General features: G+C 50.8%; 1 protein-coding gene across 2 annotated transcripts in view; it reads right to left on the bottom strand.

The window, feature by feature from the left end:
• Positions 1-22,169, bottom strand: part of LARS2 (leucyl-tRNA synthetase 2, mitochondrial) — a 117,996-nt gene that overhangs the window by 84,671 nt on the left and 11,156 nt on the right. For both annotated transcript variants that reach the window (XM_037030392.1, XM_037030393.1), the window contains exons 4-5: positions 12,417-12,508; positions 10,272-10,332 (exon numbers count right to left, since the gene is read on the bottom strand). In XM_037030392.1, the coding sequence (XP_036886287.1) occupies positions 10,272-10,332; positions 12,417-12,508 (153 nt within the window). The remainder of the gene's footprint in view (positions 1-10,271; positions 10,333-12,416; positions 12,509-22,169) is intronic.

The raw sequence follows: 22,169 nt of genomic DNA, 5'->3' as shown, positions 1-22,169 counted from the left end.
AGATGGAACAAATGTCCTGGGGTTCCCGGGAAGGCACAGCCACACGGCCACCTCCAAGGCCCCTAGTCCACCTTAGTGTGTACGATACATCACAATTCACGTGGTCAAGTGTCTGTATTTAAAAAACAGGAACGCCTTAAGACACAGCCCTCACTAATTTCCTTAACAGGCTTTCTAAACACGTTCTTGGAAGCGTCGCCTGGGTTGTTCATACCCAATGTTCATACCAAATGGGTTCCCACGAGAAGGCTGCCCAGAGCATGTGCGCTGAGCGCTCTGTGAAACCTGACCGGGCAGCTGGAGGGTCAGACCTGTGTCCTGATGTGTGTCTCTCCCACATCGATGTTTCCCTCCCTCCTTTCCCCTCTCTACAAACAAATAAATAAAATGTTTTTTAAAAAGAACAAATGTAGAAGGAGACTCCTTTAGAAACTGAGATCAGTCTCTCAGCTCCCCGGTACAGGGCTGGTTCCGAATTCCACGTTTCTCCCCTTTGCCCGAGGTCTGTGAGAACCTAACCCCACTGCACCCAGAGAAAGCCTTCCCTGGGGTCTGCCACCCAGTCCTTAGCCTAAGAGACTCAAGAACCGGCTGGGGTGATGGAGGGAAACGGAGGGCCTGAGACCAGGGAGAAGGCTTTTCCGCCCGACTCCAGGTTCTGTCCATTCGCTCACTGAACCAGCTCACCATGTGCCAGCAGGGGGCAGGCGGCCTCTCCTCCAGCACTGACACGGGCAAGGCCATCCTCTTCTGAGCAAGTTGCTCTGAATTACCATCCCCACCCCATCCCCTGCGTTCCCATTTGTCCCTGAGGAAAGAGAGGCAATGCACCACCTGGGGTAAGGCCCTGGCCCCACCCCTCCTACCCCTCCAGTTTCTGCTTTATTCCCTCTCCCTAGCACCTTTCCCTACAACGTGCACTCATCTCCAGGCCCAGTCCGGGGTCCCTGTCCGAGACCACGTGGCCACCTCTTCCTCCTTCCTGAGCTGTTACTCCCTACAGGTCCCACTGCCCAGCTTCCTCACCGGCCACTTCCTCTCATCCTGCCTTCCTTCAACCACCTGTTAACTTCCGTCTTGGCCAACCTTCTGCCTCTGGTCCCCTTTATTCTTTCCCAGTTCTCCTTCATGCAGAGTAGAAGGAACAGGTGCTAATGTGAGGGTAATTAATTAATCATGAGCCTAACATTTGTCTGAGAATTCATGTTGAGGTAATTATGTTCCCTCGCCTCAGCACTAACTTCAGACTGTAAATAAACATTTAATGAACATTGAAAAGAACAAATGCTAGACACTTTGCTTAGAGAGAACACGCCCTGTGTTCCGAAAGGTCTGGTTCCTCAAATCTCGGGCCACGGCCACATTCTCAAGGAACCTGAAAGGTTCATGTTCTACCAGCTCGCAAAGCCAGTCTACAGACTGAGTATTAGAAGAACCGTGGTCTCTGTGGTTTAAAGGCAACCGAGGCTCTTCCTGTGCTGAAATCAGCTCGACAACCAGCTCCTCTTTGTGTTCTTGCCCCAACCCTCATTTTTTTTGAACACTGTTGCTTTCACGGTCACCTAAAAGCTGTCTCCTGCTTCGAGCTGCACAAGATTCCAGGAACTCTCCACCATCAGATGAGATGCAACAATTTGCTTAATTTCTCGGTAATCGTCCTTTGCCAGCTGACGAGAATTCCATCCAGACGGTCTAGCAACACGGACCGCTTTTCCAACTAGACAGAGGGGAGCAGAAAACCCACCGTGAAAGTGCTGATGAGACTAATGGGCCTGAATTGCAATTTGTTATCGGTCTACTCAGACAGACGCCAGCATTTCAACCATCCAAGCCAAACCTGCTCTCCTCAACTGTTGCATTTTTCTGGATGGAAATGAACATTACTTTTATCTGCGATACACTGGGAGATTTCAGGATTGACAGGACAGAGCCATTGGGAAGATGTTCCCTGGGTTTCCCTGAATAACACGAAGGCTATTTGTTCTCGGGGGCACAGACCCTGAGCCAGAGCAAGCATCAGCTCGTCGACGGCACGGACACAAAGCGGCAACCGCAGGGCCCACATGTCCGTCCTGCTGCCTGCCATCCCCGTGGTCAGGGAGCCACAGAAGCCTGTCACCACCTGAAAGAGCTCACGTGGGTCGCAGACCAGAAAATAAAACAATAAACTCAAAAGTTTCCGTGGAGCTTCCAAAATCTGCTCAGAAGAAAAGTTTTTAAATTTCAGGCTCACCTGAAATTGACTTCTACATATAAATTCCCAAAGAAAAGAGATGTTTTGACAGTAAGTTTGAACGGTTATTTGAGAGTTAATTTAGGGCTATTAGGTGCTATGAATAATTCTCTCCTGCAATGGCTCATCCTGCAAGGTGATTAGATGCCTCTCAGGTGAGTCCGCCCTCTAAGGAAGACAAGTGAAACCCCAGTGTGACACTCCAGGGGACGCGTCATCGGACTTTCAGTCTAATGCAGAAACCCCCAGTAAAAAGCGCCCGTTACCCTCACGGCGCCCTTTGCCCTGGCTCGCCCCTCCCCGACTCTAAGTCCCATGACTCACAAACATGACCCACAGGCTGTGGGTCAATTCCCAAATCGAAGGCGACAAATCAAACAATTCATTTGTCACGCAGCCACAGCAACGGGACCAATACCTGAAGAGCTGATCAGACAAACCCAGACCACTGGACATTCTGCAGAAGCACCGCGGCAAACCCTTCAGAAGTCAAGGTCCTTGTACTCATCAGCTCAGGCTGCTGGGACGAACCCCACAGACGGGGGCTGGGGGGGAGGTGTGAACGAGTGCGTTCTCCCGGCGCGGCAGGCTGGGTGGCAGGGGTGAGGATGCCAGCAGGGCTGGGGTCTGGTGAGGACTCCCCTCCTGGCCTGCAGGCCACTGCCACTTCCAGGTCCTCAAGTGACCTCCCTTTGTGTGCACACAGGGAGGGGCAGCAAGCTCTCTGATGCCTCTTCTCAGAGAGCACTGATGCCACCATGAGGGCCCCGCTCCTCTGACCTCACCTAACCCTAGTCATCTCCTGAACGTCCTCCAAATACCATCATGTTGGGAGACAGAGATTCAAAGTATGCAGTGAGGGGTGGGGAAGAAGCACCAACATTCAGTCCAGAACAATCATTAACAAATAAAAAGCAGGCAGTGGGGGGAGCGGGGGAGTTGTAGGCAGAATGGCCATACCCTAACCTCTGAACCTGTGAATATGTTAGTTAAGTGGCTAAAAGGATTCTTCAGATGTAACTAAAATAGGATTATCCTAAATTATCCAGGTGAGCCCTGTGTAATCACACGGCAGGTAAAGGAAGAAGTCAGAGATGCCAGAGCAGTTCGGAAGCATAACCGGGGCTCACCATGGCGGTTGGAGGGAGCCGCACGGAGGCAGAGAAGGCCCAGGGCAGCCTCCACGAAGCAAAGGCTGCCCCTGGCTGAGAGCCGTCAAAGCCCTGCAGGCCCAGTCCTCCAACCACCGAATTCAGCCGACACCCTGGATGAGGATGGAAGCACCCAGCAAGGAGCACGGCTCTGCCAATGACTCCCTGATGTAGGCCGCATAAGCCCACACGCAAGGACCTGTGAAGCCCGCCCCGATCTCCGGCCTACCGAAACTGTGAGGTCATAAGTTGGTGGTGTTGTTTGTGGTAGCAATAGAAAATTAATATTGGAAACTGGTCTAGGATAAAAATAGCTACAAAAGATAATTGGGAAATTTACATACAGAGTGGATATCAGATATTATGAAATGACTGTTAATTTTCTTAGTTGTCAAAGTGGTATTGTAATTATGAAGAAGGACATCGCAAGTCTTCAGAGGGGAAGGCCCAAGTCCTTACAGGCAAAGCGGCACCGTGCCCGATGGTTACACAGCGAGTGCGCCAGAATCCAGCAATGCTGAATCCGGGTGGAAGGTGAGTACATGCTCAGTGAGCTGTTCTTTCAACCTTTCTGAAGTTATGAGAAAACACTGGAGAGAAAGTGTGGAGTTAAAGAAGCTAGATACAAAAGGAGGCATGCTATGTGAATCCATTCATGTGACTGTAAGAAACACGTGCCTAAAACTCCACAGAACCAAGGTGGTGACGATCGTGACTGTCAGCAGAGGGGGCGGTTGCCTCTGGTGGGGAGTGATGGAGGGACGGCCAGGGAGGGGCTCATAGGAGTTTCTGGGTGCTGGGGACACTTTTTTCTTAATCTAGGTGGTGAGTATAGATTGCAATGATGTATTAAGCTACACACACATGCATTAGGCTCTAGTCTGTATGTGTCTAATATCTCGCAATGAAATAAGTTATTAAAATAATTCCTGTGTTTGCAAAAACACTGCCTATTTAATTTGTTTTCATTATTCACTGAAAGAATTCATGGTGGGCCTCTATTTTGATTCCTACCCAGGAAGGTTTGGAAGCACGATCATTCCTAGGATCCTTTTTCTTTTTCCCAAGCAGAAACCCAAAGTCACAGGCCTACTGAATCAGAAACTTGGGGGCGGGGGCAGGTGCAGAAGTCTGGGCTTTGACAAGCCCTCTTGGTGACTGTGGCACTCACGGGGGTTTGAGAACCACTGAGACACGTGCATACACATGCGATCCTTGTTACTTTCACGGAGTCACAGCTTCATCGTCAACACCTTGTACATACTGCTTCCCAACGCCCCTAAGCCCATTGTGCCCACACAACCCCAGACACCCACCCTGTCAAAGGCTGCACCTGGGCACGGAGGTGCAAGACTGTCTGCAGGCCCGATTCAACTGTGGAGAGAGTGTGTCTCTTGTTTTCTAAGGCCTTTAAATAGTGACCTCAGCTCTTCGATGGCCATAAGAAGCATCCCTCTGGAGAGAAGCTGAGGCTTGGAGAGGCACCAGATCGTGCCCACCACATGTGAATGGCAAGACCTGTCACCAAAACCCAGGCCTCTGAGATGAGCGCCCAAGATCCCACCTCGGAAGAGCACTTCACCGGCAGGAAATCGGGACATTCTAGTCCCATCAGGCAGCATGCGGGCCCCTGGAGGGACAATCGGACCAAGCTCATGACCACCAGTGGGGACTGTGGATAAAACAAACCACTTCCTCGAACAGCCACATTTACTGGGGGACCCCAAGAGGCCCCCTTCTTTAGTTACGGCTGAAGAGACTAAGAACGCCTTCCTGGCCGGGGCAGCGAAAACCTTCTGTCTGGTGGTTTAGGCTGCTGGGTACTGAGCAGCCCAGCGCTGTCTGGGGTTGGCTGCCCCTGCGCTTGTATCACTGGGAGTTCCGGTCCTGCCCTCCAAGAGCCTGCAGCCCTGGTCTCTAACCCTCCGGCCACCGCGCCAGCCTTCCCGGAATCAGGAGGCACCCAAAAATAAGCTGCTGTTCACGTCAGCTGAAACAAAAGCATCACCTTTTCTCTGTCGCCCAAAGGAAAACCTCTAGGAAAGAGGCTAGTTTTCTGAGTCTGAAGGAGAATGAGTAATCCAGAGCCAGAAATCTGCCAAATGCTGCACCCCTGTGAGGACCTGAAAGGGGACTCAAGAGTCAAACACTTCCAACATTGTTAAGGCGTTGTCAAGGCAACAGCAGCTCCTGCCACCCACCAGGGCAGTCTTCCCAGCCATTTTCCCAGGCACTCACTTGCCCCCAGTGCTTTTTGTTTCAAGCTATTCTTTGGATTCTTTTAAAATAAAAAAACATTAGCCCTGGCTGACGAAAGTGTGGCTCAGTGGATGGAGTGCCAGCCTGTGAACCAAAGGGTTACTGATTCGATTCCCAGTCAGGGCACATGCCTGGGTTGAGGGCCAGGTCCCCAGGATGGGGTGCATGAGAGGCAACCACACACTGATATTTCTCTCCTTCTCTTTCTCCCCCTTACCACTTCTAAAAGTAAGTAAAATCTCTAAAAATAAAATAAAAAACATATACCCATATTCCGCCATGTATAATGTGGTCCCCTGTATAATGCACACCCACATTTCTGGCCCAAATTTCCAGGAAAAGAAATCTTTCATTTGAATTTTTTATTTCAAGTTTTTGTTTATTTATATTTAGATACTTGTTTTTTATATTATAAAGAAATTTTAGCATTTATTTTTTAATATATAATGGCACAGGAAATTTTATGTAACAGCCCTGGCTGGTGTGGCTCAGTGGATTGGGTGCCAGCCTGCAAACCAAAGGGTCGCCAATTCGATTCCCAGTCAGGGCACCTGCCTGGGTTGTGCCCCAGGTCCCCAGTAGGGGGCACTCGAGAGGAACTAGACACTGATGTTTCCTCTCTCCTTCCCTTCCCCTCTTTCTAAAAAAAATAAATAAAATCTTCCAAAAAATAAATTTTATGTAACAAATGATTATAAAACACAGGAACACATACAAGGTAGAAGAAATTTTAATTAGCACTACCCATACGCATCCTTATTTTTCCCTAAAAAAATGTGGGCAAAAAGTGTGCATTATACACAGCAAAATACGGTATTTCTGCTGTCCTGGGCCTTGTTATTTGTTGTAGTTTAATCCTTCGTTGTCAAACAGCTCGGCCTCTGTAAATAAAATGCCAAGGTAGTAAGGGCCTTTAAGCAATAATATTTTCACTTTCTAATGACACAAATTATGAAAATCACACAACTCATGATAGTGACTTTGTGCAGGTAGGGTCTGAAGAGCTTGTGTGTTCAGACGAATAGAGCACAGCTCCCAAACCGTGGTAACAACGCGGGGCAGGGAGGAAGAGGCTCAGCGAAGCCCCGCAGAAGTGCGGGCAAACCAACCTGCGGTGCTAAGAAATGCTTACAAGACATCCAGGGAAATGTGCAAAATGACTGCCATTCCGTGATGTTATATGGAATCACAATGAATGGTTCTAGCTGTAAGGATGGAATTATGACGGAGGAAGGGAGAAAAAAGAAAGGGAAAGAAAGGAGCAAAAAAGCCTCCATCCTTGCCATATGCACTGAGCTCTTCACAGATGAAGCTACACTAGGTCTGTCCTGAAAGAGCTCAGCTGTTGTTACTATAATGAGAACAGTTTGCATGACATCGGTGTAAACTGACAGCCAAGGAGGGTGGACTGGAATGTGCATGCGTGAACAATGACACCTTCACTGTACTAGTCAGTGGGGGTTGCAGACACCATTGAATGAGCATGTGTGCTGTGTGGCCACTGCATTCAAAACGACTGAGCAACTAGAGCAACAAATCTGTGGCAAATTTTGCATTATGCTTGAATGTTCCTCGGTGGAAACTATTCAGACGATTCAGAGGCTGCAGCTGTGGGCAACTGAACAGCATCTGCATCACAACTGCACCTGCTCGTGCATCACGTCTCCTGCAGAGTTTTTCGGTGAAACACCCAATTACCCAGGTGACTCAGCCCCGATAGCCCAGATTTGGTGTCCTGAGACTTCTGGATTCTCCCAAGACCAAAATCACCTTTGAAAGGGAAGAGATTTCAGACTGTTGATGAGATTCAGAAAAATAGGACAGGGCAGCTGATGGCAATTGGGAGAACTGTGTGAGGGCCCAAGCTGCCTACTTTGAAGGCAGCTGAGGCATCACTGCCCTGTGTACAAAGTTTCTTATATCTTGTACCTGCTTCAATAAACGTCTCTATTTCTCATAGTACGTGGCAGGATACCTTCTGGACGGACCACATATACTGCTTGGGTCTTGCCACAAAATAACGCAGAGTGGAGCGTGCAGATGAGGCAAGACTGGCCACGTGATAGATAGCAACTGCTGAAGCCAGGTGGTGAGTGTTTGGGGGCTCCCTCTGCTAGTCTCTTTTTTAAGTATGAGTTGGAAATCTTTTCAAAATAAAAAAAATGATTTAAAAAAAAGCAGGCGAGAAAGAAGACAGTAAGAAACAGAGGGAAAGGAAAGCGGGTGAGTCAGCAAAAGGATGAAAGAGAGCGGGGAATGGGAAGAGGACGATGGAAGGGGAGAGGATGCAAAGAAAGCAGGAGAATCGGAAGCAAAGAGATCAGTGCAGACTGTGGGGGGGCGGCGGTGCTAGGAACCCCTCAGCGGCCCCTGCCTCATGCAGGCTCTGCTGCCCCAGTGGCAAAACCTGGAAGAACTCACGTCCCCAAAGCCCATCCCAGTGAGAGCTCTGAGAGCAGCCCATCCTGTGCTGCCTCTTCCACCGCCCTGGGAGAGCTGCACCTGACCCTCCCAGGCCCCGCGCCCATGGGGGAGAGTGTGCGGGTTCCCCGTGAGCTGGTTTCAGTGCACAGCCAGCTGTCTAGGCTGTGTTTCCCGGGCCCTGGCACGGGTAAAGTCGTCAGTGTCGTTACTGAGCACGGACATGTACAGAAGACCAAACGTGAAAACACGAGAAGGAAATCAGGCCCAGGAATTTAGAATCCAATAAAAGAAGTACAGATAAAAACTCGTAAGAGCTCCACCATAGAGAAACTCGGCAAACGGTCAGCTCTCTGCTCGTGCCAGCGAGGGAGCGAGCGCAAGAGGGGTTGAGTGAACGCAGACACCACGTACGCCCAATGCCGGACGTGTTCGGTCTGTGCCAACTCCGCGCTGGAGAGTATCCGAGCATCGTTCAGCAAGCACCGCAAACCACTCGGAAAGCCTTCTTCGGGCAGATTCCAGGCATTACATCAAATCCTGTCTGGTTTGGACCTTCTTTTTCTTCTTATACTTGTCTGATTTTTGAAGAGAACTCCTAGGGACTGCTCCCGAAACAACTACCCAGATGATTGTGGATCCTGTGGGTTTCCTCAAAAAGGCCCCACACACTCCTGGGTGCGAGGGCATCAGGAACACACCGTCTACACTGGTTTCCATCACTCCCACTAAAATTGCCCATGGGACAGAAGGGTGGGGGGCCAGGGTGCTGGAAACCACATGAGGTGCCATCAACGTGCCAGAAAGGTCACGGGCTTTTGGCAGACAGGGCCAGATAGAAGAAAGCCACGGTGAGCCAAACAGCATCTCCCCTTCTAAGGACAGGTTGGGTTCTTAAGAAAAAGGGCTCCAAGGGGCAAGGTCTAGAGGGAAGGGTAGGCTCTGGGGCAGACGGAGAGCCCGCAAACCAGACACCTCGGCTGTGGTGGCTCAGCGGCACTCCCAGCAGTCACAATCGGGCGTGTCTGTGATGCCACTGTGCACATCTGGGTAAAGACCAGACGAAAGGGAGCGACGCACCAGGAGCGGTGGATTCCCCAGCCCCAGACAGAACTAAACGATGCAGAGGCAGCAGAACTGCACTCCACTCCCCCGGCTGATGAATCTCTCCACTACTCACTGATAAATGATACTGTCCACTCAGGAAACCAGGAGGGAAATCCACTCGGTGTCTGCCAAGAGATTCCAAAACAAACAAGGAGAGCACAGCATTCCCAACTCATGGAAAAGATTTCTTAAAGGGAGAAAAGCAATTTTCAAGAGCATCTCCTTGTATTCGAAAGAAAACTCCCGAACATACAGGGTCTGTGAAGATCAGATAGCTAAGTAAGAAGGAAAAAAAAATAGTATCTGACCAAGAGTCTTGAAAAAGAAAATGGGCACTGAATGAGATAAGGAAAAATAAGAAATCTCAAAATACAGTAGCAAAATTAATATTTGCCAGAAACCATACAAGCAACACTGATTCTACAGAAATGGCGTCAGGGATGTGGAAGGCAAATATGGTCCGTTCTTCCCCAGAAAGACCAAAATCATGAGACAACCGTGAAGATGGAGGATGCTGAGCCGCGTACCCGCCCACAGGCAGGGCTCCTGAGAGAGAGAGCCCGTCTCTGCCCCAGAAAAGCCCCTCGATGGCAGACCAAGAGTGGTCCCCGAGTGCCGGGTGAAACTCGAGTGGAAGGACCCACACCACAGAGCTACTGGTGTCAGAATCAGGGTGGGCTCTTAAAGCCTCAATTCCAAACCTCAATGAAAGGGAAATAAATGGTCGACTCAACGCCTAAGCGCCTAAAAGGACCAGGAGGGCTGTTAGTCATCCACCTCCACGTAGGTGCCGACAGTCTTTTTAAACTATTGCTGAGAAGGGCGGAAGTGCTTGTGCAAAACTTTTGCCACACACGCCTCACAGCCAACAGTGGAGTTAAATAGGGAGTTAACACTTTCAGCTTCAAATCACAGAACATCACTTGTTTGCAGGCGAAGTACCCACTGGGGATACTTTTTCACTTGTGGAGACCTCCTTGCTGCCTCCCTTCCCTCTTCCCCCGGCTCTTAGAGGAGGCATGGGAAGAGAATGTCACGGTCCCCATGCATTCAGGACCTTCGTTACAATAAAGACCTTCGGCGAAGGAGGGTTGACTCACCCTGTCCCAGCTGAAACACAGGCCCAGCCGATCCAGCTGCTTCCTCATGTGTTGGATGTTGCTGCGAAATAGAGGGAAGAAGGTCAGGTTTTTAGAGGAGGGGAAGCCATAAACCAACTAAGCTTTGAAAATGTGAAGGGTAACTGAGAAAAGTCTAGATTATTCCAAAGAGCTTTAAGTGTTGTTTTGCCCTGGACAAAAAAAAAAAAATCACTAAGAATCAGTTAAAATGTCAGCATACTAGAAGACACCTACTCCTTGAAATCAGATAGGCAGCTCCTTCGGAATAATCGCTCCTGGCCCATCCATAGGTATGTCTGTATTCTGCACAGACATCAGCCAAATGTTTACAAGTATAAAATCCACTGAGGAGAAAAAGAAAACCTTAACACACAAGCCGTGGCGATCCTAAGGCAACCTGGTTTAGTGCTTTGTTAATCAAAACCCAAATCATCGGGAGAGAGGGAGAGAAGCGAATTAATCTAAGGAAACACCATTTTTTCTTTTCGTTAGAGAAAAAGGACTAATTCCCTGTCCCTGCCTCCTCTTTCAGTTAAAGCAGCCTGAACATCGGAAAAGCCGTGAAAAAACTCTAGGTGATCTCTGATTAGCCAACAGCAGCTTATTCTATTCCAGGACTTGGGCTAAGCATTTCTGCAGAAAAGTGCTTTCTACAGACTAAATGTGTGTCCCCCACAACTGATGCATTGAAACCTAACCCCCAGTGTGCTGTTAGGAGGTGGGGTCTTTGGGAGGTGATCAGGTCGTGAGCCCTCACGAATGGGGTTTGTGTCCTTATAAAAGGGACCCCTTGCCCCTTCCACCCCTCTCTTCCCTTTTATGAGAAGACGGCCATTGCACCCTGGAAGAGGGTCTAACTGGACACCTTGACCTTAGACTTCCCAACCTCCAGACCCAAGAAATAAATGTGTTGTTTCTAAGCCACCCAGGCTGATACCATTGTTACAGCAGATAAGGGGGACCTTCATCTTTACCCATTCCTACGAGGTAGGAGCTATGACCACCCTTTAGAGATATGTAAACTGAGGCACAGAGACATTAAATAATTTGTTCAAGGTGATTCGCCAGCTAGAAGGCAAGGCACTCTCTGCACCAAGGTGGCGGATTCAGGGCCATCTTCCTCACTGCTGTTCAGCAGAGGGGTCTGGCAGCCCTTCCCTGTAAAAGGCCAGACAAGGGTATTTCAGCTTTGTGGGCCGTACGGCCCTTCACAATTGCTCCCCTCTGCCACGGCATCATGCAAGCAGCCACGGACAAACTGTCAACAAGTAGGTGTGACTGTGCTCCAATAAAACTTTATTTACAAAACCAGGCAACCCTTGGTCTAACTTACATCAAATGTATGCCCTGTTTGATCCCTTTTATTTGATCGTCATTTCCTCCAGAGAAGCAGATGGTGCAGTGAATGTTTTTACAGTGTAGCCTCGGGCAAGATAAAGCAAAGGAAGGTGAAAACCCTGGGGAGGGGCCCCAGAACTGCACCTCCACATCTCGGGGTAGTGGGGAGCCCCGGACCTTTGTGAAAGAAGCTGATGGGAGTGGGCCCGGAGCATCCTGCTGGGTTCTGGTCCGAGGCCCTTCAGCCGAGATCTGGACGGAGAGGGGTGGACAGAAAGCCTGAGGGACGGGAGGGACAGAGAGTGGGTCCCTTGGCAGCAAGTCACGCCCAGAATCAACTGACCAGCTAGTTCTATGTTGAATAACTAAGTTCCTCTTGCTTCAAAGTGGTGAAAGCAAGAACTTAACAGAATTTTCAGAGAAAATGATACCATGGAATTTGGACAGAGCTCAAACAATAGTCACGAAGATGAGAGCATGGTAGAAATTCATCAACGGCAACCCTCTCCTCCTCTTCCTTCCAAATGCATATACTCCACGGAAGAATAGCTTAGTCAATGACGGAGCGTCAGAACGGACACGGGAATGCCCAACCACCCAAAGTCCTCTTCGTGGCCCTTAGCTAAGAACCGAGAGTAGAGAGAGACAAGCACTGGTGGACATGACCCTGACCCTCACCCGGCAGAGCCGCAACGTTCGCTCTACTCCGATTTCTGCGTCTCTTGCACAGATGCACAAAACCAAGGCTTCTGCACACAGGTGTCTGAATATGTCTGTAATACAAACCTCCGCGTCCAGCTTTCTGGATGCAGCTTCCTCTCGATGGCGGCATTTTCAGCAGGCAGTCCAAACGCGTCCCATCCCATGGGGTTGATGACCTGGTGCCCAAAGAGAAACATCAGTCAAGGCAGACTGCGGGGACCAGTGTGCACTTTCTCTTGTGGGCGGCACACAGGCGTTCTCTCCTACCAACACGCCTTCTCTCCTTCTGGGAGGTTTCCAAATACGCTGTGGAAAGCCAGCTAGCTCCCTCTGACACACGTACAGGAGAGGACTTAGAAGGTCACACGCCAACGCACCAACAGCAGCTGTCTCTGAGCAGGTGTTTTCTTTACTGCTTTTGGTTCTTCTTCTTGTCTGTATTGTCCATAAGGGACCTGAACTGCTTTTCTTAATTTATAAGTTTCTCTCCATCTCAAAAATATGTGCATATAAAAACATACTGTCTTTCGAAATGCTCACCTTGTGTTAGTCTTATGTTTCGATTAAGGGGCTGTGCTACTTAATACAGCAGCCAGGAAGCCACAGGTAGTTACATAAACTTAAATTCAAAGAAAATCTCAGTTCCTCAGTCGCACTAACCACCTTGCAACCGTGCAGTACCCACTTGGCATCATTTCCTTAAGATATTTCTGTTCTTCAAAGAACAAGGTTCTAAGATCATAGAGCTCAGAGGCCGCTGTGATACACCCCCACCCCCGCCCTCATCTGACAGTTCCCACGACTGCGGCTGGGCAAGGTGAGCCGCTGAGCGCCTCACCAGATACAATGTCCTTAAGCCAGGACAGGCCGGCAAGGCTTCATTTCTGCCAATGGACAAGTGACAGGTCAGCTGGCAGCTTCCATAGCAAGTTCTGTCACCCTAATCCACATGCCATGAACAGGAACACCAGTTTGAACCACGTTTTGTGGTCTCAAGGGCCAGCCTCGATGGCCGGGCTCTCTACCCACCATCAGGACTGACACCTGCTTCCACACGTCAGACCCCTCCCCTTCCGTGCTGCTGATTTCAGCCACAAGGGCACAGACGCAGCTTCTCTTCCAGCCACATTTCGGAGGCTCATCTGCGGGAGAGGCTGACCCACGGCAGCTCTGATACTTCTGGGCAACTGACCCATCCAGCCGGCCCTCATACTTTCTATCAGGTTCACAGTCTGTCCACAGCCGCGAGCTGGGCTGGTTGGCTGGAGGGTCGGCTGGTCTGGAATCACACACATTTCCCTGGGATAGTGACGAATTCTCAGAGCTACAGGCTGGCACCCCCACCTCACTCATGCACATGACAATGGGACATTTTCCACTGAAGATGTAGACAGGCCTTGCTGTCTTTTATGAATAACTTTCCCCCATTACTGACATAATGAACGTTCACTGTAACTTCGTACAGAGAAAAATAATCATAAGAAAATAAATCTCACCTGTAATTCTACCATACAGCCATATGCAACCTATTAAATTTGGTAGATGTACACCCAATGTTTAAAAACTGAGTATGGCTTTCCTATTTTTTTCCCCTGTGCACCTACAGTGTTCTTTGGCCTTTCTGTTTGGCCCAAGGGCTCTCCAAGGTGCACGTGCCAAATACGCACCAGGTCCTTAAGGACTTACAATCGAAGTGCCCCAAACTGGACTCATCCTCCCACCCCAGTTCCCAGGTCTGTGCTCTCCTCCCGGGTCCCTCTTAGCAGGTAGCAGTAAGAACAGGCTTGTCGCTCCCAGGGGCTGGAGCCATTTGCCGCAAAGTCGCCCCTCCTCGACACGCAGGGTTTTGTCATTGGGTTTTAGTAATCTGACAGCATCGGCCCATCCAAGCAACGAAGACAACGCATCTAATCTCAGAGCCGCTCTAACTCCGTAGACTAGGGAGTGGGAAAGGCCAGCGAAGACGCGCTCACAGGAGGGTGTGTGGTGGAGGGGACAGGTCCCAACCCAAACCTGCTGCTTCCTGGCAATGGGACCTGAGGCACACGATGGACTCTGTGTCCCAACTAGAAAGTGTGACCGAAAGCAGCCACCTGGAACTGTTGAGGGGTATGTGCCACGATGTCTGTGGGGGACCCAGCAAATGGCAGCACGGGCTATCGTCACTACTGCTGCCACCAGCTCCCCATCTTCGGCACCTCATGGTTCCCTTGTCAAGGGTGCACATCCCGTTTCCCCATCCAGGTTTCAGCCCACGTCTCTTTGGCCACAACAGGTAGGGAGACACCTTGACCCCACACACATCCTCTTCCGCGGACACTCCTGAGAGTGGGTTACCTACAACAAGCCTCTGCAGCAGCTGGTGCCAGGCACTGGAAGTTCTTAACAAAATCAAACAGACCACGAGGCTGAAGGGCTGGCTGGCTACCTGGCCTCCTTGTCCTCCTTTCCCACATGTTAATGGCGCACATTAGGTGCTTTGCTGGAAAGCAGCCTGACTGTTCTTGCCACAGCTGCCTGGACCGGGCACAGCCCATGACAGGACAGCAACCATCTGTGCACCTGGCAGGAAGGGCCCGCCTCTGCCTGCCCCGGACAGAGGCACTGCCAGGCAGATCTGGCTGCCCTGGGGTTGGGGGTGGGGCAGACCCACCCAGATCTGCCTTCTGGAAGCGATACACACAGGCTTGGTGAACAGAAAATGCTGCTGCCGCTCCTGGAATGCTGGTCTGCCACGTCCGGCGCTGTGCTTCCCGGTCTGGCGAACCCGGGAAGCCAGGCGAGCTCTGGGTCTGCAGCCTGACCTGACACGACTCCCCAGCTATGTCCCTCTAGTCCCTGTACCCGCCCCCGTCCAGAGGTCAGTCTATAAATAGGCTCCTCCTTTTTTCTCTATTGGATGTTTCTCCAATTACAAACGTAATACAGGCTTATTTCAACAAGGAAACGACCCGACACCTGATCTATGAAGGCGAAGCCACACGGCTCCTCCTGGCAGCCAGCCCCGTTCACACACTCGTGACGTCAAGGGTGCACATCCCGTTTCCCCATCCGGGTTTCAGGCCTGGCACCCGTGGCATCTCAACAGCAGCGGCCTCTGCACCCTCACGGGTACGCAGATGTGCAAGCGCACGTGCACACCCCCAGGAGCCTGCTGGCTTAGTTTTATGGGAACAAAAACTATGATACGCCATTTTATGGCCTTTTCTTTTCACTTAACAAGTCATAGACATCTGTACAAAATATGTACACTTGCATGTCCATGTATATGTCGTTTTAAAAAATTCTAACATTCCTTGGGGCGTGCAGTTTAGGAACCTGACTAGACACAACCCAATCCAGCTGATCCTTTGGGCCGAGGTCTCTTTCCCCCGCTCAGTGCGGCTGGGCCGAAGCATTCCGTCCCTCCACACAGAACCCTCCCCTCCTGGGAAATGGCTCCTCTTCCAACTTCATACACTGGAAGGACCATCTGTTGCAAAACCCATCCCTCTGGCTACAGAGGCCTGTGCTGGGACCCCTCTCCAAGCTTGCCTGCTGTCTGGGGTGGAGTTTGTGTGATGCAGACCAGGACGACGAGGGCACAGCCTTTCCTTCCCTTTCCTCCTCAGTCAGGACAAACAAGGACAGGAGAAGAGGGCTCCAGGTGGCCCTGCCTCCCTCCTGGTGCAGATGTCTGAGAAAACAAAGTGGCAGGTGGACAGGGGCGGACGAGCCCCACGCACTGCGAGGACCTGGCCCCCAAGCCAGTGGGGCCTGGCACCTATAGCATCTCCTTTGACTCTGCAAGTTACGCCCGGATCTGAAGAACAATGAAACCTTCCATTTTGCTTAAGCTGGTCTGGGCTGGGTTGCAGTCCGCAGCAGCTAGGAATCCCAACTAAAAGAGACGCCCTGTAGGATACAGCTTTCTCCTGAGGACTGTTTAATCCAGGGATGAAAAGCATTCCTACGAAGTGTCACAGTTTTTCCTCTCTTTTCTTTTTAATTACCATGAGCTAAAAAAAAAAAAATCCCATGCAGGGGATACGTGCTGGATTACTAGAAAGCTCTTCAAAATGTCCACAGACAGTGCAGCTCCCAGATGCGCTTTAATCCCCCTGGGGCCTGCGAACAAGGCAACTGCTGTGTGACCATGAGAAAGGGGGACCTTAATCACCACTCAGTTTCTTTGCCAGAGCTGCCAAAAAGCAAGAGGTCACTGTTTCCACCTATTAACATTCTGTAGGTGCTGCCCATATTTCTAATGCAGTCAATACAGAAAACAGTCGCAAAAATCCTGTCTGGCCCTGGCTGGTGTAGCTCAGTGGATTGAGCACAGGCCTGCGAACCAGAGGATTCCAGGTCAGGGCACATGCCTGGGTTACAGGCCAGTTCCCAGCAGGGGACTCACAAGAGGTAACCATACATTGATATTTCTCTCCCTCTCTCCTTCCCTTCCCCTCTAAAGATAAATAAATAAAATCTTAAAAAAAAACCCTGTCTGGATTTATGTAATATACCCATTCATTTCGATTTTTGTTGTCAGATGAAATTAACATACAAAGAGATGTTAGCTCACAGGTTACCCGAGCTGTCTATAAAAATAAAGTCAGAGCCCAAGCTGGGTGGATCAGTTGGTTGGAGCGTCATACCACACACTAAAAGGTTGGGGGTTCGATTCCCAGTCAGGGAGTGTACAGGAGGCAAGCAATCAATGCTTCTCTCAAATCAATTTTTCTCTCTTTTTCTCTCTCCATTGCTCCCCTCCAGTTCCCCCGCCCCTTCCTCTCTAAAATCAATAAACATACCCTCTGGTGAGGATTAAATAAATAAAGTCAGAAGAATCTTAAAGCACCTCAATATTAAGTTCACATTCCCGCCAAAAAATTAACAAAAAAACAAATGTCTGTCCTAGAGCACAGGGTGCGAGAAGGCCCTTTCGCTTCTTGAAGTCAGGAGAGTTCCTGCCACTGTGGGCTGCGTCCAAGGGATCCGTGTTTCTGTGGGCCACGCTCATGTGACACGGGAAAGGACCCCACAGGTCCCACTGCCAGGGCTCTCCAGCTGCAGCAACCAGGGTGGAATGTGGTCCGGGCCGTAGTGAGATGGCTCACTGCCGCCCGGGGTGTGCGAGTGAGGCCCTGCAGCAGGGCTGCAAACGAGCGCAGCCTGTCCCTGGCTCCCGGCAGCACGTTCTGCTCGCTGGCCCGATGGCTGCAGCTCAGTGACGTGAAAGACACGGTGTCAGGCGCTCCCTCACTGGTCCCCTCCACGTCTCAGTTTCACACGGCGTCCAGACCGAAGACCCCCACTCTCGGCGTGATCCCCACTGCCTGGTCCATGACTTCTCCGTGGCCAAGCCTATCGAACGCATTCACGGCAACAACTCGAGCCTCTGCTTTTTAGCTCCGGAATCCCCATTCCTCTCCTCCTGTTGCTGTAACGTGGTTCAATCCTTCCCCGCTCCATCAGAAACATGTGCCAACATGGCGATTTATTCTAAAACAAGAATCAAAAGCTCCCCCGCACCTGGATGTATATGCCAGGGCCACCTGAGCCCTCTCAGTTCCCTAGAACGTCACCTCTTCTTAGATGTGAGTGCTTTCTGCAGAACGAAATCAAGAGAAAGTCCTGTGGCTGCAAGCTGCAAATCTATAAAACAAACTTCCGGAGTGTGAAAAATCATCATTTCCAGTGCTGCTTCTAACACACATTCTAAGTCTTTAAAAAGTGAGTGAGAAGCCGAGCGGACAGCGAAACCACCCAGGACTTCACAAGAGCAGGACACCGCCCCCACCACTGGACAGAAGATGCGGAGGGAGGGAGCAGGGCTGACGGGGCTCAAGGGCTGAAATCGGCAGGCCTGCCCGGATGGGGCTGGGTAAGGGAGGGGACCCTAACCAGGCCAGAGAGAAATGGCCTGGCTTCGCCTTGCCTCTTGCCTGCAATTCTGACAGAATCCTGCAATTCTGCAATTGCAATCCTGAATTCTGCAATTCAGACGCTGCAATTCTGTCAGAATCCCGTGTGAGCCCAAACCAGCCAGAGGCCAGCTGACACCAGAGCTTGGGCAATGTGGCCTGCAGGGGTCTGACCCTCTGGCATTCACAGCAAAGCAGTGGATGGTCTCACAGCAAGCTGGCCAAGGCCCAGCCCAGGACACCAGCAGGACTGCAACCTACCAGGGTTCTTGACATCGGAGAGGAGTGAGGACCACTACTGACCAGGGGCAAACCCAGGGATCGGGGCCCTGGAGACCCGACTGCAGTGGGCCAGGAGCCGAGGCCTGGGAGCTGGGTCTGGGCCGGCCTCCGGTGCGGACACAGCCACCTGACCGTGGCTCACCCTGCTGCCTCCCTCCAGGCGGAGCCACAGGCCTCAGGGTTGTCTGGCAGGATGGATGGCAGCAGGCTAGGAGAAGGGACACAGGAGAGAGCACAGCTACCTGTGACGACATACAGACAATGCTCTGCAGGGGCAAACCCTGGAAAATGCCAGGGACGACCACCCTGCAGGGCCTGGTGCAGCAGGGGTGGTCCGCGGGGGCTGCGCCTTTCAAGGACTTATATATTCTACAGGGGGGATATGAAATTTAATGTTCAATTTTAAAATGCTTTTCTTTCAGAAGGAGGAAAAATAAAAGAACAAGCAAAGGCACAGTTCTTCCTCCCACCCAAGAAGTTAGAGCTAGTGGAGTTAAGAAGAGTCTGGAGAGAGGCCAGGAAGCTGGGCAGCTGCTTGGCGCCCTCCCCACGGAGAGGGGCCCACAGTGCCGTGGAGAGCCCACCAATTTCCCTCTCGGCTGGGAACCAGCTTTACATCTGAAACCAATTCAGCTTCTAATTGACAGCAACCATGGTTACTGCTTCTCAAAAAAAACCCTCTTTTCAGAGAAGGCCATGGCTTTTCTGGAGTAGATTACACACTCTATTTCCAAGAAATGAGAAACGCATGTTTAATTGTGTTTAGCAAGTGTAATAACCCACCATGACAATAGATTGGGAATCAAAGGCAAGGGACCACTTCAGGGTGAAACAAGTCCCAGTGACAGCACCCAGGCCCGAGCAGGGGCCTCCTGTGGGGACGTGGAGGGACGTGACAGGCAGAGACATCAGCCACCTTCCAATTCCTTCTCTTCCTCAAATTACGTGGAGCTGATAAGCTCCAGAAACGCACTTTCTCCTTTCAGACGCTGCAGGGATTTGGAAATTTGCGAGCTCGGCGCCATGCTACGCACTCCGGACTCCTCACAAACGCTTGCTGGTGGACAAACTGGAAACCGAACCGTCTGTGACGATGGTTCACTGGCTAAGAAGTCCCCTCCCTTCCCTTCCCAACAGCAATGACGTTATGATGACGCAGCGGCCAGACACACAGCCTCACGTTCTTCCTCCTCCACAGGGAACGGCCAGGAGGCCCACGCAGGAGCTCTACGGGGAGGTGCCCGGAGGCTTTTTGGCCAAGGCACAGGAGCCTGAGGCTGTGAGGGGGACCTGGCAGGCGCGTGCCTTAATCCCCCCGCTTCTGGCCCAGAAGGTGCTGGGGAGACCAGCCAAGGTGGGAGGTGGGTAATTTTATTTTCCAACCATCTGTGCAAACAACAGATGAAAACACAATGAAATCACCATATGGTGCCAAGCTCTAACTGTGTCAGCAGACACCGTGTGCGTGTATGAGGGACCGGCCGGGTGCTGTCACCAGAGTCCCGAGAGGGCACCGCTTTCCTCGAGCAGCCACTGCTCAGACACCCCACCCTGGCACCTCCTCACTGCTGCTCCGGCCAACTGGGCTGCCCCGGGAAATCTCGTTAGAGTATTTCAAGGGTTTTCTCTGGATCGTCTCACATGAACCTTGCACCAAAGCTGTGAGGTGGGGGGCAGGTAGGCCACTGTTGTTGACAAAAGCCCCCAATTCCTGATCCATCAATTCATCACCCCCAAACCACCGCCCTGTCCACCACCACAAAGCCCACATGGACTCTACTTGTGTGTCTGGTCCGCTGCTGTGACTTCAGTAGTCCCCATGAGAGCAGCGATGCTCGGGGCTTTCGGGCACCTCCCCACAAACTTCGACAGGAGCACAGGGACCTGCTCACACTCCTGTCTCGTTTCTCTCCTTCGCACAACTGACTCGCTGCTACAGGAGGAAACCAAAGGAAAAGCACACCTGAACTTTCCAAGTCATCACTCTTGCCCATTCCCAGTCTTAAATGACAATCTCTGGTCTGGCAGGGCTCAAAAAACACGAGGGCAAACCACAGACTGGGAGAGACATGTGCATTGCTAACAATGAACCCATAATCCAGACCAAACAAAGAAGTCAGAGCAACACGTGAAAACACAAACCATCCAAGAGGAAGCTGGCAAATAATGTGAGCCAGCCCATCAGAGAAGAGGAAACTTAAAGAGGCATGAAACTATCTCAGCGGCACTAGAACAGCACCTGGGAAAATGAAAATTAAAACACAGTTAGATACCACTCCCTGTACACCAAATTAGCAGAGGTTCGATTCTGACACTACTAAGTGACGTCAAAAACTCGAGGCAGTAAGAAGTGTCATTCCTTGCTGTTGGGAGTACACGCATCAGTGCCGACACGTGGGGGGCAGTTTCATGGGGTGGCCCAGCGTGTCTGGGACACGATGCTCACGGGGGCAGTAATCCAAAACGACCCAAAACTGCCAGTGCAGAAACAGACCAGTAACCAAGGCCACGATTCTACAGCACTTAGGCTGGCTGGACTAACTCTAGAAGCACAGGATAAATCTTGAAACAAAATACTGAGTGGAAAAAATATGCAAAATATTAAATAAGAGGTCTCAGACATAAAAGTAAAAACACACAGTACTACACAGAAGTGTGCATGCGTGTGTGTGTCCTTCAACAATACACACAGTAAAAGCACGAGAGCAGCAAGGCCAGGGTACCCACTGACTTGGCACAGAGGTTACTCTGAATCGAAGGCCTGAAACCCAACTGTGGGGAGGCACAAAAGTACCTGCAACACTAAAAAAAAAAGCAGAGGCGAACATGAATAACCAGTAACATCTATTACACCGGACTGGCCAGTCCCGGTGTTCGGGTGACCTCCTCTGCACTTCTGCGTTGGAACTGTTTGTAACCTTCAAGGGCATCCTGTTCAAACCACGGGAGGTAGATGAGACCACCTAGAGAAAGTGGGCGGAGGGAAAAAAGAAGGCAGTCCAGACCAGAGTCTGAGGTGGGACGGCCCAGTTCACCGAGAAACGCTAAAACTGACGCAAAGAATCAGAAGACCTGAACCGCGCTAAACACGTTATAGAAACAGAATCCATCATTTTAAAAATTCCCCACAAAGAACGCTCCAGGCTGAGATGCCGTCCCTGGTGAGCACCATCAAACAATAAGGGAAGAAGTGACATGCGGTGCTCTCGGAGAACAGGACATGTCCCAGCTCGATCCATGAGGCGCGGATAACCCTGACAGCAGACGGAGTCGTTAGGGAAAAGTACATGTCAGTACCTCTCACGCATACAGGGGTATTAACAAATGGACACAGCAGGACATATGTTAGAAATACATCATGTTGCCCTGACCAGTGTGGCTCAGTGGACTGGGCATCATCCTACAAAGCAAAAGGTCATCGGTTCGATTCCTGGTCAGGGCACATGCCTGGGTTGGGGGTTCATTGCCCCAAGAGGCAATGATCAATGTTTCTCTGTCATATAGATGTTTCTCTCTCTTTTTTTCCCCTCCATTCCCCTCTCTCTGAAAATAAATAAATAAAATCTTTAAACAAACAAACAAACATCACACAGCATGCTCCAGACTGGAGAGAATGGGGATTCACTTATTCAACAGGGGTGAATGACCTCCC

The sequence above is a fragment of the Sturnira hondurensis genome, unplaced genomic scaffold (genome assembly GCF_014824575.4).
Source record: "Sturnira hondurensis isolate 20B ecotype Veracruz unplaced genomic scaffold, ASM1482457v3 Scaffold0020787, whole genome shotgun sequence".
In the NCBI taxonomy this organism is placed as follows: Eukaryota; Metazoa; Chordata; class Mammalia; order Chiroptera; family Phyllostomidae; genus Sturnira; species Sturnira hondurensis.
The sequence above is the reverse complement of the archived record's forward strand: the minus strand, read 5'-3'. Positions and strand labels throughout refer to the sequence as shown.